A 25,469-nucleotide genomic window follows, 5' to 3' on the forward strand; every position below is an offset into this window, starting at 1 on the left:
TTCTGTTTTGGTCTTCTCCTCTATGAAAAGTGAACAATGTTCGGAAAAAATTAAGGTTATATTTTGTTTTAGTAGAAAAAAAAAATATTAAGAAAAATAGTTTTTCTATGTCCGATTTATATAAAATAAAATTAAATATAATTAAAATAAATTTAAAATTTATATATTTTTAAATTATTTAATTTTACTATTCAAAGAAAATGTATGAACTAATTTATTAAATTAAATTTTTTTTTCTTTTTTTCTATTTTCTTTTTTTCATATTTTCTCTCAAATTTTTTGATAATCAACTATAGCTTAAAAATATTGAGTTTTTTTTTTCTTTGAATGAAATATTAAAGCAAGATGTTATGATAGTATAATATTCATTCAAGATTTTTTTTAGATGGTTTATTAAAAATGAATCACTTTTTAAGGATTATTAAAATAATATGTTTTTAAAAATCATTTCCATTTTTCAAACTAACTTCGCCAATACTCCAACTCAACAAAACGACATCGTCTTGCTGGGACATGGAAAACGACGTCGCTGCATGCCGGAACTCAAAATGGATTGTGTTCTACTCGTTGCCAAACACCCTGGAAATCAGACATAAGTATTCCGATACCATCTTGTCCAACCTCAAATCATTTCGCTGAAAACATCGTCCCTCCGAACACGCACAAACTCTGATACTGCGAATAAGAAAGTTGAAAATGGTGAAGGGCGGCCGAATGAACACGGCTGACGTGGCCGCGGAGATCAAGTGCTTGCGACGATTAATCGGCATGCGTTGTGCCAACGTCTACGATCTCTCTCCCAAAGTACTTCTCAATCCACTCTGCCAAACCCTAATTTAATTGCAATCCTCTGTTTGTTATTTTCCTTCTAAACAAACATTTAATTTTTACCTCTTCATTATTTTTCTTGTTTTTGGGATAATTGTGTGTTTGCTTGTTCATTTACATTGCTGATCACCACCTGTTTGATGAATAATCTGAGTTGAACGGGCCTTTGTAATGGTTTTTGTGAATTAATTGAGTTGGATTGTTGTGTTGATTTCGCTATTTACAATTTTTATTTTTATTTTTGCCAGACTTATATGTTTAAGTTTATGAACAGTAGTGGCGTCACTGAATCCGGAGGGAGCGAGAAGGTTTTGTTGTTAATGAAAAGTGGTGTTAGATTGCATACCACTGCATATGTTCGGTAAGATTTTCCCCAATTCGAAAAAATAAAAGTTAGGCCTAATCTTGCCCAACCTTTCCTTCAGTTTTGTTGCCTGGAAAACCTTGGAAAATAAAATGAAATAAATTTGAATTCAAGTTTTCTGTTTTATGCTTCGAGAGGGTTTTATAAGGTATACTTCACTGAGGTTTTATGTTAACTTGGGACCCAAGTAATGAAAAACTTTTAAAGTTGACAATGTTTTCTAGCCTTTGTTCAGCAACCAAACAGAGCAAAAGGATAGGAAAAGAGTAGAATGGCACTGTTTTTAATACCACAAGTTTTTGCTTACTGTTCATATTTTCTCACATCTATGGGGACAAAAGTATGACTCCATCTGGGTTTACACTTAAATTAAGAAAGCACATATGCACAAGAAGGCTAGAGGATGTGCGGCAGCTGGGATATGATCGGGTATTACTCCAGGGGATGTTTGTTTATGCTTGTCATTTTCTCTAACTTATGTAGTGTATATTGACTGTGTTGTTTCTGATCATGATTTTTTTTGTTTAACTATTTTTTTCTCTTTTTCAGGTCATCCTTTTTCAATTTGGACTTGGTGCCAATGCACACTATGTTATATTGGAGCTGTGTGCCCAAGGAAACATTCTCCTTACAGATTCTGAGTTTATGGTCATGACTCTTCTTGGATCACACAGGTTAGCAGTCCATCTCTCATGTTGCATTTTTTTTTGCTCCTTTATGCACATATTTGTATACAAGCACAACTATTTTTTTTTAGCAAGAACTTTTGTCCTTCTCTGCCAATTCATGTGTATTAGCTGTTGAGTTTAGCACATACATCATGGTATGATGAAATTATTGATGTTCATGCTATGATCTTATTGGTATCACTGGTGAAAGAGTGAAACCCTCGATAAATTTCATTTAGAAGAATTAAACAAAACATCAAATAAAAAAGGGTTATATATACTGTATCCCCTTGACCTTGAGGCATTTCGTACTTTGCCTCCTCACATTCAAATACCAAAACTTGTCCTCAAATTTGCTAAACAGTTTGGACCATGTTTATTTTATCTAATTAAAAAACCCAAATGCACTGCAATTAAGTGACTATTATACTCTTACATTTCGAGTCTTAATCCCTTTTAGTGATTATACATCAAATTTTGGGTCAAGTGCGGTACATGGGAGTTTTTTGTTAATGAAATAAACATATCCAAGAAAACATTTGGGGCGGCAATTGTTGGATTTTGAACGGGAGAGAGTAAACTGTGAAAGCCCTAAAGCTGTAGCAGAAAAAGTGCATTAAGCGAATAAAAAAACCATTTAGAAGAACCACTTTTGAAGGAAAATTAGAGGCTGAGTGCTCTGGAAAAATAGGGGGAGAATAATTGCTCAAAATCCCTCTCTCTCTATGTGTGCGTAGTTTAAACAAGAAAGTAAAGGAGAGCAAGGAGCAGCTTGTGTCTAAAATCTCATCTGTTTGAACAGGAGGAAAGAGCTTATGAGGTGGCCAATTTTCTTTGGCTTGCCCAAGGCAGATCGCCTTTTAGCATCCTTGTGCATGTAAATATCCGTAGTCTTAACACCCTATTCCCATATTCAACTTCTTTAACTAGCTACCATCAATCACATGTATGCAATGGGTATAGGATGTGTTGATGGATTGGGGTTGCACAAAACCTCAATCCAAGCCCAACTTGAACTTTTCTAATATGAGTCAAAGCGTAGATGCAAAGGAAGTTGCCCAAGAACAACCACTGCTTGAATTGGCTTGTGTTTAACCCTTCCAAGTTGAGACCATGTTTGCTAGCTCCTAATGGCCTTGAAGATTTCCTTCCTTAACAGGGTAAGTTTTTTGCTTAAATGTCTATAGAATTGAATTTTAGCTACATGATAACAAGTTATTTACAACAGAGATGATGATAAAGGAGTTGCAATCATATCACGCCATTGGTATCCAGTTGAAATTTGTCGAGTTTTTGAGTGTACTACCACTACTAAGTTGCAAGCAGCCCTTACATCTCCCAAGGAATCTGAGAGCAATGAAGCAGTCGAGGCCAGTTGAGGGTGGAAATAAAGTGTCTGATGCACCTAGAGAGAAGCAGGGTAACCGCAAAGGTGCGAAGTCATCTGAGCCAAGCAAAAATACTAATGATGGTGCTCGTGCCAAGCAAGCGACCTTGAAGACTGTTCTTGGAGAGGCACTGGGTTATGGGCCTGCACTTTCTGAGCATATTATTTTGGATGCTGGTCTGATTCCAAACACAAAAGTTACTAAGGATAGCAAATTTGACTTTGATACAATTCAGCGTTTAGCCCAATCTGTTGCTAAGTTTGAGAATTGGCTAGAAGATGTTATCTTAGGTGATCAAGTTCCTGAAGGTTATATTTTAATGCAGAATAAAATTTTTGGAAAGGACTGCCGCCCATCTCAACCAGATCGTGGTAGCCAGGTTGTGGATGTGTTTTTTTTAAATTTATGTATGCTAATCTAGAGCAGAACTGTCATTTCCTTCCCTTTTTGCTTTGATATGATATAATCAAGTTCCACATATGTGTGAATGTAAACATGTTTGTTTGGTTTACCATTAGAATAGTGTTATTCATTATGTGTTTTAATACCCTTTGCAGATCTATGATGAATTCTGCCCAATTTTATTGAACCAGTTCAAATCAAGGGAGTTTGTAAAATTTGAGACTTTTGATGCTGCATCGGATGAGTTCTACAGTAAAATTGAGGGTCAACGATCAGAACAACAACAGAAGGCAAAAGAGGTCTCTGCCATGCAGAAACTCAGTAAAATATGCATGGATCAGGTCTTTAAATTATTGTCTGATATTTGAAGCCAATAGAATCATTTCCTTCTTTTAAGAAGAGTGGTTTCACATACTTTCTAGCCTTTCAGCTAGTTGTTTGCTTGCAACTATGTTATAGTGACTTGGGCTGCAAGCAATGAGAATCTAGCCAATGCATCAGTGGTTGTATGGGCATGCTATGGTCATTCTCTCTTTACATGTCAAAAGGTTCTCTGCTAGAAATATTATTCAGTATTTTATGATCATTGCCATGTGTTATAGTCTTTCAACTTGATGCTGTAGGAAAATCGTGTGCATACACTGAAGAAAGAGGATGACCGCTGCATTAAAATGGCAGAATTGATAGAATATAACCTAGAAGATGTTGATGCTGCCATATTAGCTGTCCGTGTTGCTTTGGCAAATGGTATGAATTGGGAGGATCTTGCCCGAATGGTGAAAGAAAAGAAAAAATCTGGAAATCCTGTAGCTGGCCTCATTGACAAGCTTTATCTTGAGAGAAATTGCATGACACTGCTGTTGAGTAACAACCTTGATGAAATGGATGATGATGAAAAGACACTTCATGTGGATAAGGTGTGGTGGCATGATGCAATTTTTTTTTTTTTTTTGCATCTTACTGCGTCATAATAACAAAACTGCTTATGTTTACTTCCATTTGAAGGCATTCATGCAGATTCTAAATTACCATTAAGCTTATCTTGTTGGATGTGACATATGCTAATTTCCACTCTGGTTCACACCTGTCTGATCAAACAAATTACAGATCATGTAAAGCCCATATCTTTATTCTTCAAACTTGTCATCTCTTTTCTTTTCACTTTCTAGGTAGAAGTTGATTTGGCACTTTCAGCACACGCCAATGCTCGGCAGTGGTATGAACAGAAGAAAAGGCAGGAAAACAAGCGGGAAAAGACTATTATAGCTCATGAAAAGCTTTTAAAGCTGCTGAAAAGAAGACTTGCATCCAGCTTTCACAGGTAGCTGAACATTGCAGTTGTTTTTCCCCTTTGATTTATTTTGTACTGATGCTATTTTCAAATTTTTGAATCATTAAATGCAGCTGGTCCTGAGTTATTGGCCCTTGGTATTATGTTACATGTGTGCTGTGAGGAGAGTTAGTACTTAACCATATCTTTGCTGAACATTCACAGGAATGGATGATTAGGACCTAAGTTGAATGTTTATTAGCATCTAGTTTGATTTAAATGATTTGAACAACATGGTACCCTTTGTATACTTCCTGTGTACCTTGTTGCGTTCTTTCTTTGGCACGTGTTTATAATATCTCACCATTACTTATAAAAAAACTAACAACACACTTGCCTCTCAGCACCAGAAGAATTATGAAGCATTATTTTAGTTTTGTTTTTAATTATTGGTTGAGCTTAAATAAACCATTAAGTTGTCTTTTCTCAATGGTCAAGTGTCTGAATTTTCTCATCTATAATTGTGCTGGAAAAAACCGTTGCCACAATTTCACACATGTGAAAAGTTAACTGGTTTGAGAAATTTAATTGGTTCATCAGCAGTAAGAATTATTTTGTTATCAGTGGACGTGATGCTCAACTGAACGAGATGATTGTCAAGCGTTATATGTCAAAAGGGGACCTATAAGTAGATTTTCTCCATTAATAAACAAATTAACTCTTAAGAAGAGAAAAAGGGCAAAAACCTTTATCTGTATGGGGAATATATCAAGGGGAAAAAAAGAGACGAAAAGGAAAGTGGCACTGGAAGTTAAGAGAGTTAAGGAGGAAAAAAATGAGGCCCAATTCCACCCATTACTATGCCACAAAAAAAGAAGTTTCAGATTCATACATTTCAAATCAACCAACAACAACTCCTCATCAACATTTTTGTTTTTCCAAAGGCACCTAAACACCTGTTGCAGAATACTACTCCACTACTCTTCCTCATAACTCCTATGACATGTTAATCCAACATTGACTCTCTATAAGTAGATATTATTTTATAAAATCTCTTTCAAATGTTTCTGACAGAAGGATCCTTTAATGATTTACACAAAAGTTTAACATGTCTTAGGCCAAATATTCAACCAATAAAAAGATTTATTGTGCATATTCATTAAATATTGGTAAGTGATAGTCTGTTATTTGGTTTTGTTTTTTGTGTCTGTTGTTGTAGTACTTATTTTATTTTAGTTTGGTATTTTATTTTATTTTTTATTTTTTATTGGACACTTTCTTTAGATGAGAAGACTCAGAAGAGTTGTGTAAAGACTTCGAATTTCCAACTTATTGTAATACAGTCATCAGCATTTTGGTGAAAGTATTTCTGAAGCTTATAGGCTTTAGTTATCTTTCTAATGCCAGGTAATTTCTTCTTCATCTATTTACTTTGTGGAAACCACCTCAGTCACACTTATGTATCTTATTCCCATACCTCTGCAATTTGAGATTTAATAGACCTGTTTCTCCTATTAACATCAGGGGAGGCCTTTTCTGCTTTATGAATTAATCTTCAAAAATGTTGATTGTAAGTTGTACTTTCTTGTCTCTTTTCATGTCAATCATGTACATTGGTAGATGTTATAGTTGAAGAATAGGGTTTCACGAGAATAATTTTCTTTCATTGAGATTATTCTTTTATAGAGTTTACAACATATACAAATCCTTCAAATTAGGAAACTAAATCACTGATTAAAAGGAAAGAATAACTCCTAACAATTACTTTCCTAAAAATACAAAGATTGACAACTAATAAATAACTTACAACTTTACAAAATTATTTCTTTCCATATCAGTTTCGGTTTTCCAACACTCCTCCTCAAGCTGGCTTAAAGATATCTTCCATAGCCAGCTTGCCAACTAGAAAATCAAATTGCCTTTTTTGTAGTCCTTTGGTGAAGACATCAATCACTTGTTCCTCAGTAGGGATATAGGTCATACAAACCAATCCGTTGTCTATCTTCTCTTTAATGAAATGCTTGTCCACTTCCACATGTTTGGTGCGGTCATGGAGAACCGGATTGTGAGCTACTAAAATTGTTGCCTTGTTGTCACAATACAACTTCATAGGAGATGGACCTGTCATCTTTAACTCTTCCAGTAATCTTCTTATCCACATAATCTCACAAATACCATGAGCTACAACTCTAAACTCAGCCTCAGCACTACTTTTAGCAACCATGTTTTGTTTTTTACTTCGCCACGTGACCAAGTTGTCATCTACAAATGAACAGTACCCAGAGGTGGACCTTCGATCCACTATGCTTCCAGCCCAGTCTGCATCGGTGTAGGTTTCAATTTGTAGGTGTCCTTGTGACTTGAACAAAAGACCTCTACATGGTGTCCTCTTTAGATACCTTAGAATCTTGTAAACAACTTCAAAATGCTCTGGTCTAGGCGCATGCATAAACTAGCTAACCATACTCACTGAGAATGCTATGTCAGGGCGTGTATGGGATAGGTAAATCAATCTCCCAACAAGTCTCTGATAACGATTCTGGTCCTTCACATTCTTGGTTTTTGTAGGCTGCAGTTTTACATTCGGCTCTATAGGTGTTTCAGCAGGCTTACATCCTAACATACTTGTCTCATCAAGAAGATCAAGAACATACTTCCGTTGATTTACAAAGATACCTTCTTTGGACCTAGCAAACTCCATCCCAAGAAAGTATTTTAATGCCCCCAGGTCCTTAATCTCAAATTCCTCAGCAAGTTTCCCCTTCAGCTTCTCTAGTTCATTGCAATCATCCCCAGTTAACACAATATCGTCAACATACACAATTAAGATGACTACTTTACCTTCATTTAAATGTTTGTAGAATATCGTGATCTGGTTGACTTTGAGTATATCCATAATGCTTTATTACTTTGCCAAAGCACTCAAACCAAGCTCTAGGCGACTGCTTAAGTCCGTATAAAGACTTCTTCAATTTGCACACTTTCCCAACTCCAAAACTTTCTTCAAAACCTGGTGGAGGACTCATGAACGCTTCCTCCTCTAGGTCTCCATTAAGAAAGACATTTTTAACATCCAATTGGTGTAAGGGCCAATTGGAATTTACTGCAAGGGACAACAAAACTCTAATTGAGTTTATTTTAGCTACGGGGGCGAAAGTCTCTTGGTAGTCTATCCCATAGGTTTGAGTAAAACCATTTGCCACAAGTCTGGCTTTGTATCTCTCAACACTTTTATCTGCTTTACTCTTTATTGTAAACACCCATTTGCGCCCTACAACTTCTTTTTCCCTTTGTAAATCTACAACCTCCCAAGTGCCATTCTTTTTTAAGGCACTCGTTTCCTCAAACATTGCCAATTTGCAACTCGGTTCATCTAGTGCTACTTGAATATTTTTAGGTACCACAAGTTTTGAAATATTTGTAGTGAATACTCTATAGTTGTCAGAAAGGTTACTATAGGAGATATATTTGGCAATGGGATGTTTAGTGCAAGCTCGGGTTCCCTTTCTAAGAGCAATAGGGAGATCAATGTCAAGGTCCTGTGCAGGAACAATTGGGGCTAATCCTAAACCGGGTTTGGGTGCAAATATTTCTGGACTTGGACCAAAGTGTGATGGTAAACTTAGATCAGTAACAGAAGAAGAAGAAGCATGTATATGAGTAGGAATAGAAGAAGGGTTACCTGAGACATTTAGAGAGCCATTGCCTAGGGCTTTCGGTTGACCATGTGCTGGGATGATCGGCTGGTCTTTACTTCTTCCAGGGACTTTTTTCCTTGAATAAACCACAGGCTCAAGATTGTTTCTATTTTTTTCATTCGTAGTATTTCTTCTTCTGACAGACCAATTTCAGATTCGGATTCAATTGGCTTAGTTTCTTTATTTTCTTTTTCAAGAGAGATATCAAGAATTACACTAGGCAAAGGTTCAACAATTTCCCAAAAATTTGGTTCCACTAATTTCTCCCCTTGAAGTAAATTTTTGGTAAAATATGAGACATTTTCCATAAAGGAAACATCCATAGTTGTGTAAAAACGTTTTGTAAGGGGATTAAAACATTTGTAACCCTTTTTATTAGGAGTATATCCTACAAAAACGCATTTTTCTGCTCTTTGGTCTAACTTAGATCTTGACCTTTTTGGAATGTGTATATATGCAGTGCAACCAAATATTTTCAAGGGTAATTCAGAATTAATTTGAGATTCTGGAAATACCTTTTTCAAGCACTCCAAAGGAGTGGTATACTGCAAAAATTTTGTAGGCAGCCTGTTGATTAGATATGAAGCAATTAGTATGACATCCCCTCATAAGTATTTTGGAATATTCATGTAAAACATCATAGCCCGTGCTACTTCTAACAAGTGTTTATTTTTACGTTCAGCTATTCCATTCTGTTCAGGGGTATCAGAACACGAGGATTGATGTAAAATTCCTTTCTCATTTGAAAAGGTTTCCAAAACTTTATTAAAGTACTCAGTCCCATTATCAGATGTCAAAATACTGATTTTTGTTTGAAATTGGTTTTCAATTATTCTGTAAAATTCTTTAAAAATCCTTTCGACTTCAGATTTTTCCCTCATTAAATATACCCAACAAAGACGTGTATGGTCGTCTATAAAGGTCACAAACCATTTTTTTCCTGAAATTGTGGTTACTTTTGAAGGTCCCCAAACATCACTGTGAAAAAGATAAAATGGTTTTGATGTATAGTAGGGTTTTGGAATGTAAGTTTTTTGTTGGCTCTTTGCCAATAAACAACTTTCACATTGAAATGATAAAGGATCAACCTTTTGAAATAACACTGGAAATAAATGTTTTAAATAAGAGAAACTAGGATGACCTAATTTGCAATGCCAAACCATTATTTGATCACGAACAGAAAGAGAACTAATACTACTTGGTTCTTGAGCAATTTTATTACTAGGTAAATTATCCTCGAAATAATAGAGACCATTGATTATCCTAGCACTGCCAATCGTCTTCCCTGAGCTCTGGTCTTGAAAAATACAATGGGATTCATAGAAGATAACACAACAATTAGAATCTCTAGATAATTTGCTAATAGACAAGAGATTACAAGTAAGTTTAGGAACATGGAGAACATATTTAAGATCTATTCCCTCAGAGGTTTTTATTAGACCTTTTCCTGCAATAGGTGAGAAATTACCATCAGCTATCCGAACCTTTTTATTTCCAGGACACGGTGAATAGGATTCAAACATGTTTGAGGAATTGGTCATGTGGTCGGATGCTCCAGAATTGATTATCCATGGAGTAGATTTAAAACGACAAGATAGAGCATATAATTCATTACCTGTGTGTGCCAAAGAAACACTAGAAGTACCGGATGTCAAGTTGGATTTCAGCAGTGCAAGAAGATGCTCCATTTGCTCAGTAGTGAAGGGGCTGGTCTCAGCCTCATTAGCAGTAGGAATAATGGCTCGGCTTGGTTTTGTTTCCTTTCAAATTTGCAGGTTTCCCATGGATTTTCCAACAATTCTCACGAGTATGGCGAGGTTTGTTGCAAAAATCACACCAAACCCGTGGTCTTTCATCTGATTTGTGCTGAAACACAGCAGCTTTATTATAGCCTCCACTCGTGGTAACCAAGGTTGAACCTTCAATAGCAACTCCAGGTCCCTTCTTGCCCAACATCACATTCCTTCGACTCTCCTCTTCTAACTTTTGAAAAAACTTCACCAATTGAAGGCAGGGGTTGTCTTCCAATGATTCTCCCCCTTACCTCATCAAACTCAACATTAAGGCCAGCCAAGAACTTGAAGATCTGATTGTCTTCCATGGTCTTCTTATGATGAAGTCCATCCTCGGTAGATTTCCACTCATAGGTGTTGAAGAGGTCAAGGTCTTGCCAGATCCGCTTCGAGGAGTTGAAGTACTTTGTGATGTTGTCCTCCCCTTGTTGTATCTTACCAAGTTTGAGGGTTAATTCAAAGATCTGTGATTGATTCCCTAAATTAGAATACATTTGATTTACATTCTCCCAAAGCTCTTGTGCTATTGGATAGCACATGTAATTAGAGCTAATGTCTTCTTCCATAGAATTCACAAGCCATGACATCACCATGGAATTCTCAGCATCCCATATAGCATAGTTCGGATCATCCACTGCAGGAGCCTTCTTTTCACGCGTTAGGTAGCCCATCTTTCCACGTCCTCTGATGTACATCCGAACTGATTGAGACCATCTCAGAAAGTTGTCACCATTCAAGCGAATCGTGGTGATTTGGATAGAGTGAGATTTCGAGGTGGTAGGATTGATTTTTGAAGAATCAGTGATGATGGGATTGTTCAGAGAAGGTTGAGGAACAGTAGTGGACTCGTTTGAAATATCCGACATGGTTTCAAAGAACAGGGATTGAAAGAGAGGAAGGAGGAGGATTTCGGCAAGCAAATTGCGAGCTTTGATACCAAGTTGAAGAATAGGGTTTCACGGGAATAATTTTCTTTCATTGAGATTATTCTTTTATAGAGTTTACAGCATATACAAATCCTTCAAATTAGGAAACTAAATCACTGATTAAAAGGAAAGAATAACTCCTAACAATTACTTTCCTAAAAATACAAAGATTGACAACTAATAAATAACTTACACCTTTACAAAGTTATTTCTTTCCATATCAGCTTCGGTTTTCCAACAGTTATTAATTCTTTGAGTTATGAAATGGGATTTAGGAATTTAGGATTAAAGGGAAATATGATTTCTATGAAATGTGTCTTATCTAATTCATAGACCTCCATGATTTCAGCTTTTATCAGCTTGCTGTTATCCCTCAGCTGATTATTGTTATTATGGAATATAAATTGATCCAATAATGTGGAGTCTTAATATCCCTCTTTCTAAAAAAAAAAAAAAAAATCTGAAATCTTAATGTCCCTGTTGTTTCTTCTGATATTGCTCATTTGATTATGAATTAGGTATATCCATGCAGATCCACATGGAGCTTCAAGTACTGTGATCAAGAACCACAAGCCTGAACATCCAGTACCCCCTCTTACTTTGAACCAAGCAGGATGTTTCACTGTAAGTTGGTCATCTTTCAATATTCTTTTGGTATTATTTCATTTTATTGTGTCTTAAGGTAGGAGTGAACAGCATATATGCACTTTGAATTATTTAGCTTACAATTTTTTTGTAAAATAGGTTTGTCACAGCCAGGTGTGGGATTCAAAGATTGTCACAAGTGCTTGGTGGGTTTATCCTCACCAGGTCAGTAAAACTGCTCCTACTGGGGAATATCTTACAGTTGGGAGTTTCATGATCCATGGGAAGAAGAACTTTCTTCCTCCACACCCTCTTATGATGGGCTTTGGCTTGTTATTTTGCTTAGATGAGAGAGCTCCTTGGGATCACATTTATATGAAAGGCGGGTGAGAGGTGAGGAGGAAGGGGCACAAGATTTTGAGGAGAATGAATCTCTTAAAGGAAATTCTGATTCTGAGTCAGAGAAGGAAGAAACAGATGAAAAACGTACTGCAGAGTCAAAAAGCATAACGGATCCACCAACACATCAACCAATATTAGAAGGCTTTTCTGAAATTAGTTCTGCTCATAATGAATTGACCACCTCCAATGTTGGATCCATCAATTTGCCTGAAGTTCCTCTTGAAGAGAGGAATATGTTGAATGGAAATGATAGTGAGCATATAGATGATATTTCTGGAAGACATGTTTCTTCTGTCAATCCACAACTTGAGGATCTCATTGATTGGGCTCTTGAACTTGGATCTAATACTGCATCTGGTAAGAAGTATGCTCTTGAAACTTCTCAAGTTGATTTGGAAGATCACAATCATGAATACAGAAAGGCTAAAGTCAGAGAGAAACCTTATATCTCAAAAGCTGAAAGAAGAAAGCTGAAGAAAGGCCAGAAAACCAGTACTTCAGATGCAGGTGGTGATCATGGAAAAGAAGAAATGGGGTCTCTAATTGAAAGGGGGTTCTCTATATCTTTAACTCAAGTTTTGTGTTCCATTTTCATTTGGATTGCTGATTGATAGCTTTTTGGTTTATTGTTTGGGGCTCTCGGTGTCCATGTGGGATTAACACCCATAGATGCTAAATTCTGGGAGTAATGTCTCAAATTTTTTTATTTATTTTTTGTGTGTGTGCAGATTTCGCTTTGGATGCTAGCTTTTACTCTTCTTTAAATCTAGGCGTGTTCTGGGCGTGTTCCAGGTTAGTTGCCTACTTGAAACCTAGTTCAAAAAAGCTGTCTGTATTAAGAATTCATTTCCTGAATAAGGCTGAGGATGGACTGTTTGCCTGTGGGCTTTTGTTTGGGCCAATATTTGCTTGCGTTTGTGATTTGGACCGATGCCATTGGGCTGGCTTCTTTAAGCTTAGTAGAAATTTTATTTCTGTAGTGGGTGGGACTTCCACTTTTGTTAAAGTTGGGTGACAGTCTCTTGATAGGGTGGGTGTCTTTGGGCATGCAGAGTGCATGTAGCCTATTACGTGTTTACCCCTCTTCAATTTAATGCACTTTGTCAGGGACTTAGGCCTGTTTGGTTATTGTTTTCGAGAATTGTGTTTTGTTTTTTAGAACAAAAAACACCAAAAACTCATTTGGAACTTTAATCACTTATTGTTTTTATTAGTCTGTGTGTTTCCAAAATGTTTCTTTTTAGAGAACAAAAAAAACAAGTTTCCTTTGTTTTTTCCACTGTTTAGAGAACAAAAGGAGCATCCCTATTCTCCATGTTTCCAATCCTTTGTTCTCACATTCCCTATTGTCACCTGTGAAATAATCCTCCTCTGCCTCATCTTCTTTTGTTCCAGAACTTCCATCTACATCAGAGAGTATCTTGTTTCCATTAGTCCCCTCATCTTCCTCGCATCTATCAGTCGCAAAATCCGATTTGCTTCTATTGGAATTATTGACTTCGTCAATGCCATCATCAATCCCAATTTCTATTATCAAATTCCTTTTCTGGGTATAATCCAAAACTCCCTAAGAGGGTTTGATCAGAAGATAAAGATAGTAGAATTTGCTGTTTAACTTAACATCACAATAGAAACACCTCAAATTTACTTCCCCATTTTCCAGAATCTTCTCATCATCACCCTGAATCATACCAATCTGCTTCACCCATGGAATGAAAGCGATCTTCAATAATTCACAATAATCAAGTTGTGATGAGGATGAGCAATCCTCACACATATCCTGTAATTCAACCAATTTTCGATCATTCGAATAGCATCCAAGTTTTGAAATCTCCGCAATGTGGGTTTCACACAGAAGATAAGAGAAAAAAGAGTTGAGAAAAAGGATCAGAATCCATTCAAGAACATCATAGATGAGAATAAGCGTGATCTTGTTGGTGTTTGGTTCCAAACTTGTTTACTGCCATTGATGATGATGATCTATTCTTGATATTCATAGAGAGAAAAGCAGAGACTATTTAAAGAGATTATGAAAAGCATGCATTTTAGTTTTCTTATTTGAGAATTTTAGTTTGGTATCAGTATGTATCTTAAGATGCATGTCTTAAAACGCTCCAAACTGATGAGTGTTTAACTTTTTATAATCCTACGTCCCCATCTCATTGTCACTTTGCATCTACTAAAGAGTTGGTTTTCTTATTCTTACATTTCTACAAATGCAATAGGATGTTATGATCCGACCAACACCAGAAGCCTCAGTTCTTGGGCCTAGCCTCATAAGTTTTTTTCTTATTATTTACAATATGCAAATGTCCTAATTTTATGTGAAAGGGCTGCAGTACTTGGTTGGTTTCTATTTGCTGTTAAAAATGTGCATCAAACTAATCTTTTCTCATTTTGGACAAGAAACTATGCCTACTCTCTTTCTATTGGCTTGAAAAATGTCCATCAGACTCACCTTTGACAGGAAACTATACCAGGTTAGTTGGCTCCCTCCTTCATCACACTAAAAAGAAAAGCTGATGTGCTAGAGATGCAATTTGGACAAAGATGCTTATGTATGTTATGATTCAACCTTCATGTCATGCTCCTAATTTGTTCCATTGTGCGTCTTAATGTTGGTAGACATTACAGCAAACTTTGGACTTGAGGAGACCCCTTCCCTTGCCTGATGGTGTCATTATAAATGGCCAGAACTAGTTCATCCTTTATTTAGTATATGAAGCAAGCCAGAACCTACAAGTGTACGTCTAAACTGCTATTCAAATGGAATAATATTTAGTTTTCCCTGAAATGAATGGGGAGTTGGTACACTGGTCTACAATGATCTATCCTGATCTCCTTTCCCTCTGTTTTTCATGAAGGTGGAATTTGAAAACAAGTGCAGCCAGACCCAACCATTAGGGGTCCTAAGATATTCAGATCACACAACATCTGACTGGGCAGCCAAATATTGCGGAATTCAAGGGCGAGGCGGTCAATGCACCTTGTGATGGAGTTGTGTGCTGTGGGAGTTCTTTGATAAGAGTTATCATATATAATGTATTTGCTGTCATTCATTAATAAGTTTTATTTGAAAAAACTTGTTGAATACTCAAATTAATATTTGAATCGAACTTGTTAAATGCATTTAAAATTCAAAACCGACTCTTATGGTTTTCGGATAGCAATCTAAAATAATGTTAAGTATGACTAACATGATCATCCATCTATATTTTAGGAAATTAGGCAAGATTTTTGTGTAATAAATTTTATTTTCAAGAGTATGTTAAGTACTAAAATTAATATTTAAAATTCAAATATAATACTTAAGGCTTTATGGATACCGTCATTCATCAATATTTGAGGACAATAGAGATTTCCACATAAATTAATATTTAATTAAAAATTAAAATACTATAATCATCAATTTTAAATAACTTATCAACAATGATTCCAAAAATAGGTATATAAAGAAAAAAAAAATCCTCAAAAGGACAAAAATGGGTTGGCCAATGCAAATTCGAGGTTCACTAGCCCAATGATCCAATCCACAATTTGTCAAAGGTCAATTTAATGTGTAGCCCAAAGTTTGAACCAAACTTGATCAGGCTTCGATTGACGGTTTAACCGGTGGACTGTCTACTTCAATCCAATTTTTATTTTAAAACATTGGATTTTACCATATAAGTGTCCATAAATGGATCATCTCTAATTTTAAGCAGGTACAAATTTTCAAACCTAACTTATGGAATATTCGAAGTTGACATCGTGAGTGGAATAAAATTTATTAAAATCAAACTTAGGTTTTGATATTAATTCAAAACAAATGATGGTATCAGAAGGAAGGATGGAAAGAGTAGGTAGACTACTAAATAAAGGTTGTCATCATTTCACCTATTAAATGAAGATTTTAATGCATCTTCTTAATGGGCTCAACAATATTTACTTTTTTTTCTTGGATGCTCCTAATATATTCATTTCTACATATAATTGCATTTATTGTCTAATTTATATGGAATTATCTAACAATATGAAAATCTTCACATAATTAGTATTTTTATAATCTTTATACCGATTATATTTTAATATATATTTTTATTTATTTACTAATGAAAATATAAATGGAAGATATTTTAGTTTTTTCATTTGACAATTAAATTTTTAATCAAAATTTTTTATTTACAAATTGAGTAATGTAAAAAAGAAAGCTTTAAACAAAGAAATGAAATAAAGCGAAATAGAGAAATGAATTCATAATTTATGAGGCATTTAGAGTGAAATTTATCTAATAACAATAAAGACTTTCAAGTAATATAGTATGAAATTATTAGCAACATTTTAAATATAAAAAAATTGATAAATGCTTTGTCAAGATGGTCGAAACAAGAAAAAATATTTCTTTTTTTGGGCCAGCAAATTGGTATAATTTATTGAAACTTACATATTTGAAGTATTATTTTTGTATTATTTTCATTCAAATCTCAATTTTAAGAATATTTAAATAATAATCAGATTTAATAGTAAAGTTAAATAAAAACTTAGAATTGTACATAATATATTTGACAGAAATAATATTATTTTTTTTAAAGAAAAAGTTGTGAGCTTGTCTACGGATTTTTTAATATATTTGACAGATTTAGGGTGTTAATTAGGAGTATTTTAAGATGCATTATCATTTCTTTTGTTTGATCAGATTAAGGTAGGTGGGTGGTTATTCGGACAAAAATACCCTTCAATCCAAGAAATTATACCAAGCAACTCAACTAATTTTCCTTCCTTTCTCTACAGTCTACTGCTTTGTCTCTGTCTTCCGGCGCCAACACAACTTCTCGCCTTCTCGAAAATCAAGCTTTCAAACTCCTTTTCTTCACGGGTGATAAGGCACACACTTCTCTTCTCTCACTCGCGCATCAAGAAGGCCTTTTCTGAAGTAGTCCTCCAGGCGACAGAATCCCTACAAAAGCCCTATTTTCCTCTGCCACTCTCAATCCTCGCAGGTACTAATCTAATCATGTTATTATTATTATTTTTGCAACCCCCGTTTGATTCCCAAGAAAATCCATCCCCCATTCGATTTCCGGGAAAATTCATCCTCGTTTGATTTCAGAGAAAATGCATGCAAAACCCCCCAAAGAAAACCAAAAAAATTGCTTTTCTTTTGCTCCCTGTGTTTTCTGGATCTGTTTTAGGGGTCTCTTTGCTGTTGTGCCATTGGATTTAAATTTCACGAACCCTAAATCCACGATTTTTGAGCCAGGCTGAAAAACACAACCTTTGCCTGCAAATCATGATCAGATTACCAAATAGCATTTTATGGTTTTTTTTTAAAAAAAATTTGGACAGATTTTGTATCCTGTGCGCGTGCTGGACTGGTAGGAAATATCGGGAAATATCCCGAAAAATCGGTAAAAATACCGAAATATCGACGATTTTTTGAAATTCTCCTCCGGTTGCTCCGGTGTCAGCTCCACTCGCGATTTATCGCCTATTTATCGGTCGAAATATTGGCCATTTTGCCGATTTTTTAACGATATTACTGGAAATCGATAATCGGGTTCGAATATCGGGCCCGACCGATATCCGATATTTCGGCGAACAATTTTCCTCGATGTAAATAATTATTAATTATTAATTTCGATCATCACTATTTACTTTACAGTCCGGGGATTCTCTGGCTTGAACTATGATGCTCATTGATAATTTATGTTCATTTTTTCATTTTTTTTAATTGAAAATTTATTGTTTTACATAGTTGATAATAGCAAATATTTTTTCTTGCCTTTTATCCACTCTTTTTCTTAACTAATTCTCACAAGTTTTTTCTTTACAGCACCGGCTACAAGACTGTCTCAGATATGGAGGCCCAACAGTATCTGTCTTAATTTCAACATTTTTTTACTTCCTTTTATAAATCAATATAAATTAATATATTATTTTTATTAATATATTATTTTTATTTTCAGGGTTATTCAAGTAAAATCAAGAGAGGAGATAAGAGATGACATTCACTTCGCTGCCCTTGATACCGTTGTGAGTCTCAACTCCCTATACGCTGCCTCCTCATTTCTAGGACTCTCCCTCACCACCATAGGACTACATAGCATTGATGGTCGTCTTGGCTGCGATCCCAATATCAGCACGATCAGGACCTTGATGTTGTTTGAGGTCATTTCCTTTGCATTTTTTCTCACATCATCATTGGTGGCTCATGGCTTGAAGATAATGATCAAACTTGTTAATGCTGCTGAATCAAATGAAGAGTTTAGAAGCCACTTCAATAGAAAGTCTATTCGAAAGGTGATGCTTTGTGCCATCTTTAGCTCAATCTTGGGATGTATTTTTCTAATTCTCTCAATAGTGAACATCCTTCAGATTCGACTAGGAATTTTGAGTTGTAGGAGTCCATCCACAGTCCAAGGAGCGGTTGCTCTTGTTGTTATTGTTTCATGTGGTGTTGTTTTCCATGTTGGTATTACTGTCTTGGCGTTTTTATATGTATGACTTTTGGTTTATATTCACCTACTGGTATGTATGAAACATTATTAATGTGTTTAATTATAACATGAGTATTTGGTTTTGTTTGTATTCATCTACTGGTATGTATGACATATTATAAATGTGTTCAATTATAATGTGACTATTTGGTCACTAATATCCCATCCCTTTTCTGTTCTAAGCTTAGTTTCTTTTAAGTTAAAATTTTCAATAATTGATTGAACATAATGGTTGATTGAGTTGCTTTGCAGCTAACTTTAGGGGTTGTTGCTTCTCATGAGAGAAGTATTAATGGAATAATTCTTTGACTGCCAATGGTAAATCAACCCAAAAGGGTATTTAATTTTTAAGAGTTTTTGATTAATAACAAACAATTTCAAATTTATGTTGTGCTTTGTTGTTGGATCTTGAAGTTGCTATTACTTTTCAGTTTGAATTATTTGACAAATACAATGATTTTATCATGCTATAACTTTTTCTTTTTCTTTGGTAGAATTTGCATACTTCAATTGTTTTGGTTTGGTAAGTAAAACATAGTGTTTGTAGTTAGAGGGCTTCTTTGTCACCTGAGATGTTTGTTTCATTGCTGCAGTAGTATAAAAACTAGGAAAATGGAATGATTCTAATAATTTCATTTTGTTCTAAAAGGTTCCAGGTGGATGCCTTTTTTGGGCAGGATGTTTTTTAATTTTGAAACCTTGGCAATTTCAATTCGAAGTGCTTTAAGGAATTCTTTTTAGTTGTTTTTTATAGTGAAGAAAAATCTTGGGACGCTATAGGCCCAAAAGTATGAAAAGTGGATGGTTTGACTTAATACTTGTTCTTCAAATGCTCCAAACTGAGGGTTCAACTTTTTTATTGTGGTATTCGATTTTGGGTGTTATAATTGAGGTGAAAGGAAGTAGATCTGATGTAAAAAAAAAAAAAAAAAAAAATGCTTTGGTAGCTAGTATTGAGAAATAGACCAGGCTACATGATTTCATGCACTTCATCTTTCATTTAGTGAAGGATTGGTTGTTCTTGTCTTGTTTAGTGGCACTGAAACAAAAGTATTGCACTGCCAAACTCTCACACCCCAGTTTTTGCGCCTATGCCTGTTGGTCCTACTTATCAAATACACTAGCATCTGAAGCAAGCCAGAACCTACAAGTGTACATCTAAACTGCTAAACAAATGGAATGAAGTGTTTTCTTTTGTTATAGGCGCAAAATTTGTGTTCATTTTTTTCTCTGACTTTGGTAGCTAGTATAAGGTTTCTCTCTGACTTTAGCCTTTCTGTCTTCATGATTGTGTTCTTCCAAATCAACTTGAGAAGTTTCAAGAGCATACTTCTTACCAGATGCAGTATTAGATCCAAGTTCAAGAGCCCTATCAATGAGATCCTCAAGTTGTGGATTGACAGAAGAAACATGTATTCCAGAAATATCATCTATATGCTCACTATCATTTCCATTCAACATATTCCTCTCTTCAAGAGGAACTTCAGGCAAATTGATGGATCCAACATTGGAGGTGGTCAATTCATTATGAGCAGAACTAATTTCAGAAAAGCCTTCTAATATTGGTTGATGTGTTGATGGATCCATTATGCTTTTTGACTCTGCAGTACGTTTTTCATCTGTTTCTTCCTTCTCTGACTCAGAATCAGAATTTCCTTTAAGAGATTCATTCTCCTCAAAATCTTGTGCCCCTTCCTCCTCACCTCTCACCCGCCTTTCATTTAAATGTGATCCCAAGGAGCTCTCATCTAAGCAAAGTAACAAGCCAAAGCCCATCATAAGAGGGTGTGGAGGAAGAAAGTTCTTCTTCCCACGGATCATGAAACTCCCAACTGTAAGATATTCCACAGTAGGAGCAGTTTTACTGACCTGGTGAGGATAAACCCACCAAGCACTTGTGACAATCTTTGAATCCCACGCCTGGCTGTGACAAACCTATTTTACAAAAAAATTGCAAGCTAAATAATTCAGAGTGCAGATATGCTGTTCACTCCTACCTTAAGACACAATAAAATGAAATAATACCAAAAGAATATTGAAAGATGACCAACTTACAGTGAAACATCCTGCTTGGCTCAAAGTAAGAGGGGGTACTGGATGTTCAGGCTTGTGGTTCTCGATCACAGTACTTGAAGCTCCATGTAGATCTGCATGGATATACCTAATTCATAATCAAATGAGCAATATCAGAAGAAACAACAGGGATATTAAGATTTCAGATTTTTTCTTTTTTTTTTAAAAAAAGAGGGATATTAAGACTCCACATTATTGGATCAATTCATATTCCATAATAACAATAATCAGCTGAGGGATAACAGCAAGCTGATAAAAGCTGAAATCATGGAGGTCTATGAATTAGATAAGACACATTTCATAAAATCGTATTTCCCTTTAATCCTAAATTCCTAAATCCCATTTCATAACTCAGAGAATTAATAACGTCTACCAATGTACATGATTGACATGAAAAGAGACAAGAAAGTATAACTTACAATAAACATTTGTGAAGATTAATTCATAAAGCAGAAAAGGCCTCCCCTGATGTTAATAGGAGAAACAGGTCTATTAAATCTCAAATTGCAGAGGTATGGGAATAAGATACGTGAGTGTGACTGAGGTGGTTTCCACAAAGTAAATAGATGAAGAAGAAATTACCTGACATTAGAAAGATAACTAAAGCTTGTAAGCTTCAGAAATACTTTCACCAAAATGCTGATGACTGTATTACAATAAGTTGGAAATTCTAAGTCTTTACACAACTCTTCTTAGTCTTCTCATTCAAAGAAAGTGTCCAATAAAAAATAAAAAATAAAAAATAAAATAAAATACCAAACTAAAATAAAATAAGTACTACAACAACAGACAAAAAACAAAACCAAATAATAGACAATCACTTAACAATATTTAATGAATATGCACAATAAATCTTTTTATTGGTTTAAAAAGAACTAACAGTTTTAACAAAAACAACAAAAGCAGTAATAATAACAGTAATATAATAATGAATAACCCTATAATAAACTTTATTTCAACTTTTCTATCAAATTCAGTGAGGAATTTGAGCTCGTATGAATCTAATAGATAATAAGATATAAACACAATGACAGTACATTTTGATTCCAGATGTTCTTATGTTAATAAAATATCATTTGCTTTCTGTTCTTTTCTCTTCCTATATAACCAAGTTTAATAATACCAGTGATTGTGCCATCCAATATAGGTCCAACTTATGTTGTTTCATTATCTAGCATAGCTGAACACAGTACCTGAAGTTCATGCTCATCAAACATTTCAATCCAATCTCTTTGTATAAGTTGCTGAAAACCCATCAAGAAATGAGAACTTTGCTGACGTATCTGAAAGTGATGTTATTTGATATTAGCGTCAAGCAACAGTTCAAGGAAGAGTTTGAAGGAATTAAATGTGAAAAAGGCGATCTTACCTGAAAATTCAAACGATGGTTTGCTATAAGATGAATAAATGTGATGACATTCTCATTAGTAACACGGATATTTTTTCCTCCAGGAAGCAGCCCCTCCTCTGTTTGTTCCCCGTATTCATTATTTACAATAACAAAATAAAGTTCCAATTCTGATAAGTCACCTTCAAAATGCTGCAGGTCACAATAAATAGGCAAAATGAGTGTGCAAAAATAGTAGTACGCAATAGGTTGTCATCTGGTAATAAAAAAGTTCCATTTTGTTTTCTCAAACAGTTAAAGACACCACAGGAAACAGAGCTCATTGTATATAACTTGCATTGACAACATGAATGACATCTATATTATCATCAATACATCAATTAATTAGGAATATTGGAGATACCAAATTACAATTGCAGACAGATCAAAAAATCAGGTGAAATATCCATACCCTACAACCTAAGTGTTGAAGTCTGGCGTCCCTGGTGATCCACGTAGTTGCCAAATGGATGGACGCATGATCTCAACCAATATAGGTTCTTGATTCAGTCGTTCTACCTGCAAAAGGCATCCGGACAGGGTGTCCGGATACACCCTCCGATGGTTTTGTCAGCCATGGTCAGAGAGAGAAATAAATCGGTTGGCATTTTACTAGGTATCGCAAGCTTACCTTCCTCTTTGTGTGAAGGTTGATATATATAGTATCAGAAACTTTGATTCTTCTTTAATGGTGGGGAGATATTTTGTGTTGTCATGATGACACTAGGTGGTGACAAGACCATCATCACCCTACGGGCGGTTTGACAGAGATCGTGGTAGGTGATCATGTGAAATGATCGTGAGAAGTGACTTGTTGTCACTTCATCTTGTCCCTTTACTCTGCAGGTGGCGGAACGTGGGCTATGGCAGGCTGTTGTGATAACGTGTAAGACTTGCTTTACTTTAGTTAATGACCCGGACAATCATATCCGGATGACCTATATTGGTCATTCGGATGTATTGTGAAAGCCGTCCGGATGTTTATGTTTATAAGTGTCGTTTGCCCTTCCTTGAGGCAGTCCGGATAGGAGAAGCGCGTCATGTGTATCCAGATGTAATCCGGATGATAATGCATGCTACGTGTCACCATGAGATGTGTGGCACGTGTTCTCAGAAGGAGGGGTCCCTACACTAAGTACATCTAATGTTGTTAGTCATTTGAAACATCTACCACAATGCATCTTATTTGTCGTATTTCCCTAGAACATTATATCATGACATTGTTTTTGTTGTGTCAATGATAAATTCTAGAGGAAGTACCTGTGCCTTTATATACAACCACAAAACAAAATAGAATACTTTCATTTTCAGTGGAAATCTATGTTGGCCAAAACAAGATAATTCCATGCTTGGTTGCTGAGACAATAATGATCTTTCTTTTAGGAAAAATGGAATATTAAAAGTTACAACTACTTAGTATCAGCATGGACATCATAATATTTCAAGCATTGTTTTCCCCTTTTTTAAGCTTAAGAAATAAAGGGAGAACAAATATTCACACAAGCTGTAACACAAGAAATGAGTAGGAGAAAGATGAAGAGACATCACCTTTAAGAAAATAAGGTGGCACTATAATTCTGGGTCCAATGAAGGCAAATCATTCAAATAGTTGTGCCTGACAACAAAATAATGGATTTTCTACAAGTAAATTTTCATTAAAATTCCCAACAGAAGGCAGTGCAACTGAGTACATGCAGAAAAGCAACAGAATGGATGTGCCAGTATTATATAATGCAGAGAAGACAGCACATGTTCCTAAACCTGACTCAAGATGAGAAAAACAAAAATATAAATGTTATGCTACTAAATAAATAGGTAAAATATACCATTCAGAAGATTATAAATAGCAAAACAGAATGAAACTTTAACAACCCTAAAGTAACACTATGGGAACTCTCATACAACCACATTATTCATAAAATAATTTATCAATGACAATCCACAGCTAGTATGAAGCTATTTTGGCATTCCCAATCAATTTGTAATGGGTCCAAATTTGGCGTTCTTAATTATTTAGTCATATAAATTCCTAAATGACGAACCACAACAAGTATGAAGCAATTTGGTATTCTTTATCAATTAGGCATGGACCCTATCCAATCAGCTAGCATGAAGTAGCAAACCCACAGCTAGCATGAGGCAATTTGGCATTCATGAAGCAATCATGGATCCCCATCCGAACAAGAAACACCACCATCACCATCTATCTTAACAACAACCTTGCCTCGCACCTTTTTCCACAGCTCTATAAGACTTGTAAGTTTATATTATAGGATGACAGATAGTAAGTTCACAATGATAAATGCTAAAAACACTTATTCCACACGAAATCCTCCACTCCAATTTTCAACAAGTCATGGATTCCACAGCTGGCCCTCCTTTCTCCCTTCTGTCTTCTCTCTTCATCCCAAATCATTCACTTAGATTCCAACTTTTGAAAAACCATTATACCATCCCAAAGAACAAAAGAATTTTCCCTTTACATGTGCCTTCTCCTCCAAAGAACGTACACACCCTTCCCACATTCAACACGACAGTGGTATATTATCATCATCCTGTCAGCTTCTTTCCCTCACCATCATTGTCACTATTTGTTTGAATATGGTTGATGTAATAGTTTCAAGCAAGGAGTTCAAGTATAAGTTATAACAAATATGTTGAGCTGTAAAAAACGACATGGCATGTCTTCATCTTTTGTTCAATGATGGGTTGGGTTGGTGCTGTCCAGCCTCTTCTACACTACTCTCCTATGTATAGTATTTCAATCGTGTGGTACATATACTTCTATGTATATCATCGTAAAAACTACGACTCTGTGATACGACGATACTAAAAAATGATAGAAATTTTAATAAGTTTAATATGATAATTATTATATTATCATATCATCGCAAAAATTGCAATTTCATATGATACCGTGCAATAATGACTAAAAAATGACATAAATTTTAACAAATTGGAGTTAGACAATTATTTTGTTGTCGCGAAAGTATTAACCCATATCACTTTGCTTGATGAAAGGGTCATATTCGTGCCTAATTGATTGATGTGTTGGAGTCATATTCATGTTTGACTTATCAACTCGTTCAACATACTTAACCTATTTATTTAATAAGATCAAAATCATTTATTTTTTATCTAATCATTTATGAATTTTTAACCCATATAAATTTATTAATGAATATTTAACCATTGGAGATTGATTAACT

General features: G+C 35.2%; 1 protein-coding gene and 1 non-coding gene across 2 annotated transcripts; one reads left to right on the forward strand and one right to left on the reverse strand.

Annotated features, from left to right (window-relative positions):
• Nucleotides 1-580: 580 nt before the first annotated feature.
• LOC100256332 (uncharacterized) lies at nucleotides 581-18,895 on the forward strand. The gene is made up of 13 exons (XR_009465630.1): nucleotides 581-804; nucleotides 1,077-1,189; nucleotides 1,534-1,621; nucleotides 1,742-1,866; nucleotides 3,089-3,627; nucleotides 3,806-3,991; nucleotides 4,274-4,567; nucleotides 4,820-4,971; nucleotides 11,856-11,961; nucleotides 12,082-15,068; nucleotides 15,189-17,303; nucleotides 18,137-18,175; nucleotides 18,270-18,895. It is a non-coding gene; the product is annotated as an uncharacterized LOC100256332 (transcript).
• Nucleotides 18,896-19,745: 850 nt separating this feature from the next.
• Nucleotides 19,746-20,982, reverse strand: LOC104879273 (uncharacterized). The gene is made up of 2 exons (XM_059736737.1): nucleotides 20,856-20,982; nucleotides 19,746-20,735 (listed from the first exon to the last, which is right to left on the reverse strand). Exon 2 carries the CDS (start codon nucleotides 20,619-20,621, stop codon nucleotides 20,019-20,021), a length of 603 nt encoding a protein of 200 aa, XP_059592720.1. The 5' UTR covers nucleotides 20,622-20,735; nucleotides 20,856-20,982; the 3' UTR covers nucleotides 19,746-20,018.
• Between the last annotated feature and the right edge of the window lie 4,487 nt (nucleotides 20,983-25,469).

This window comes from Vitis vinifera, chromosome 5 (genome assembly GCF_030704535.1).
Source record: "Vitis vinifera cultivar Pinot Noir 40024 chromosome 5, ASM3070453v1".
NCBI classification, from domain to species: Eukaryota; Viridiplantae; Streptophyta; class Magnoliopsida; order Vitales; family Vitaceae; genus Vitis; species Vitis vinifera.

Bases quoted from the DNA above. Each gene is read 5' to 3' on its own strand.
- LOC104879273 (XM_059736737.1), bottom strand. From the start codon at position 20,621: ATGATCCGTGGGAAGAAGAACTTTCTTCCTCCACACCCTCTTATGATG.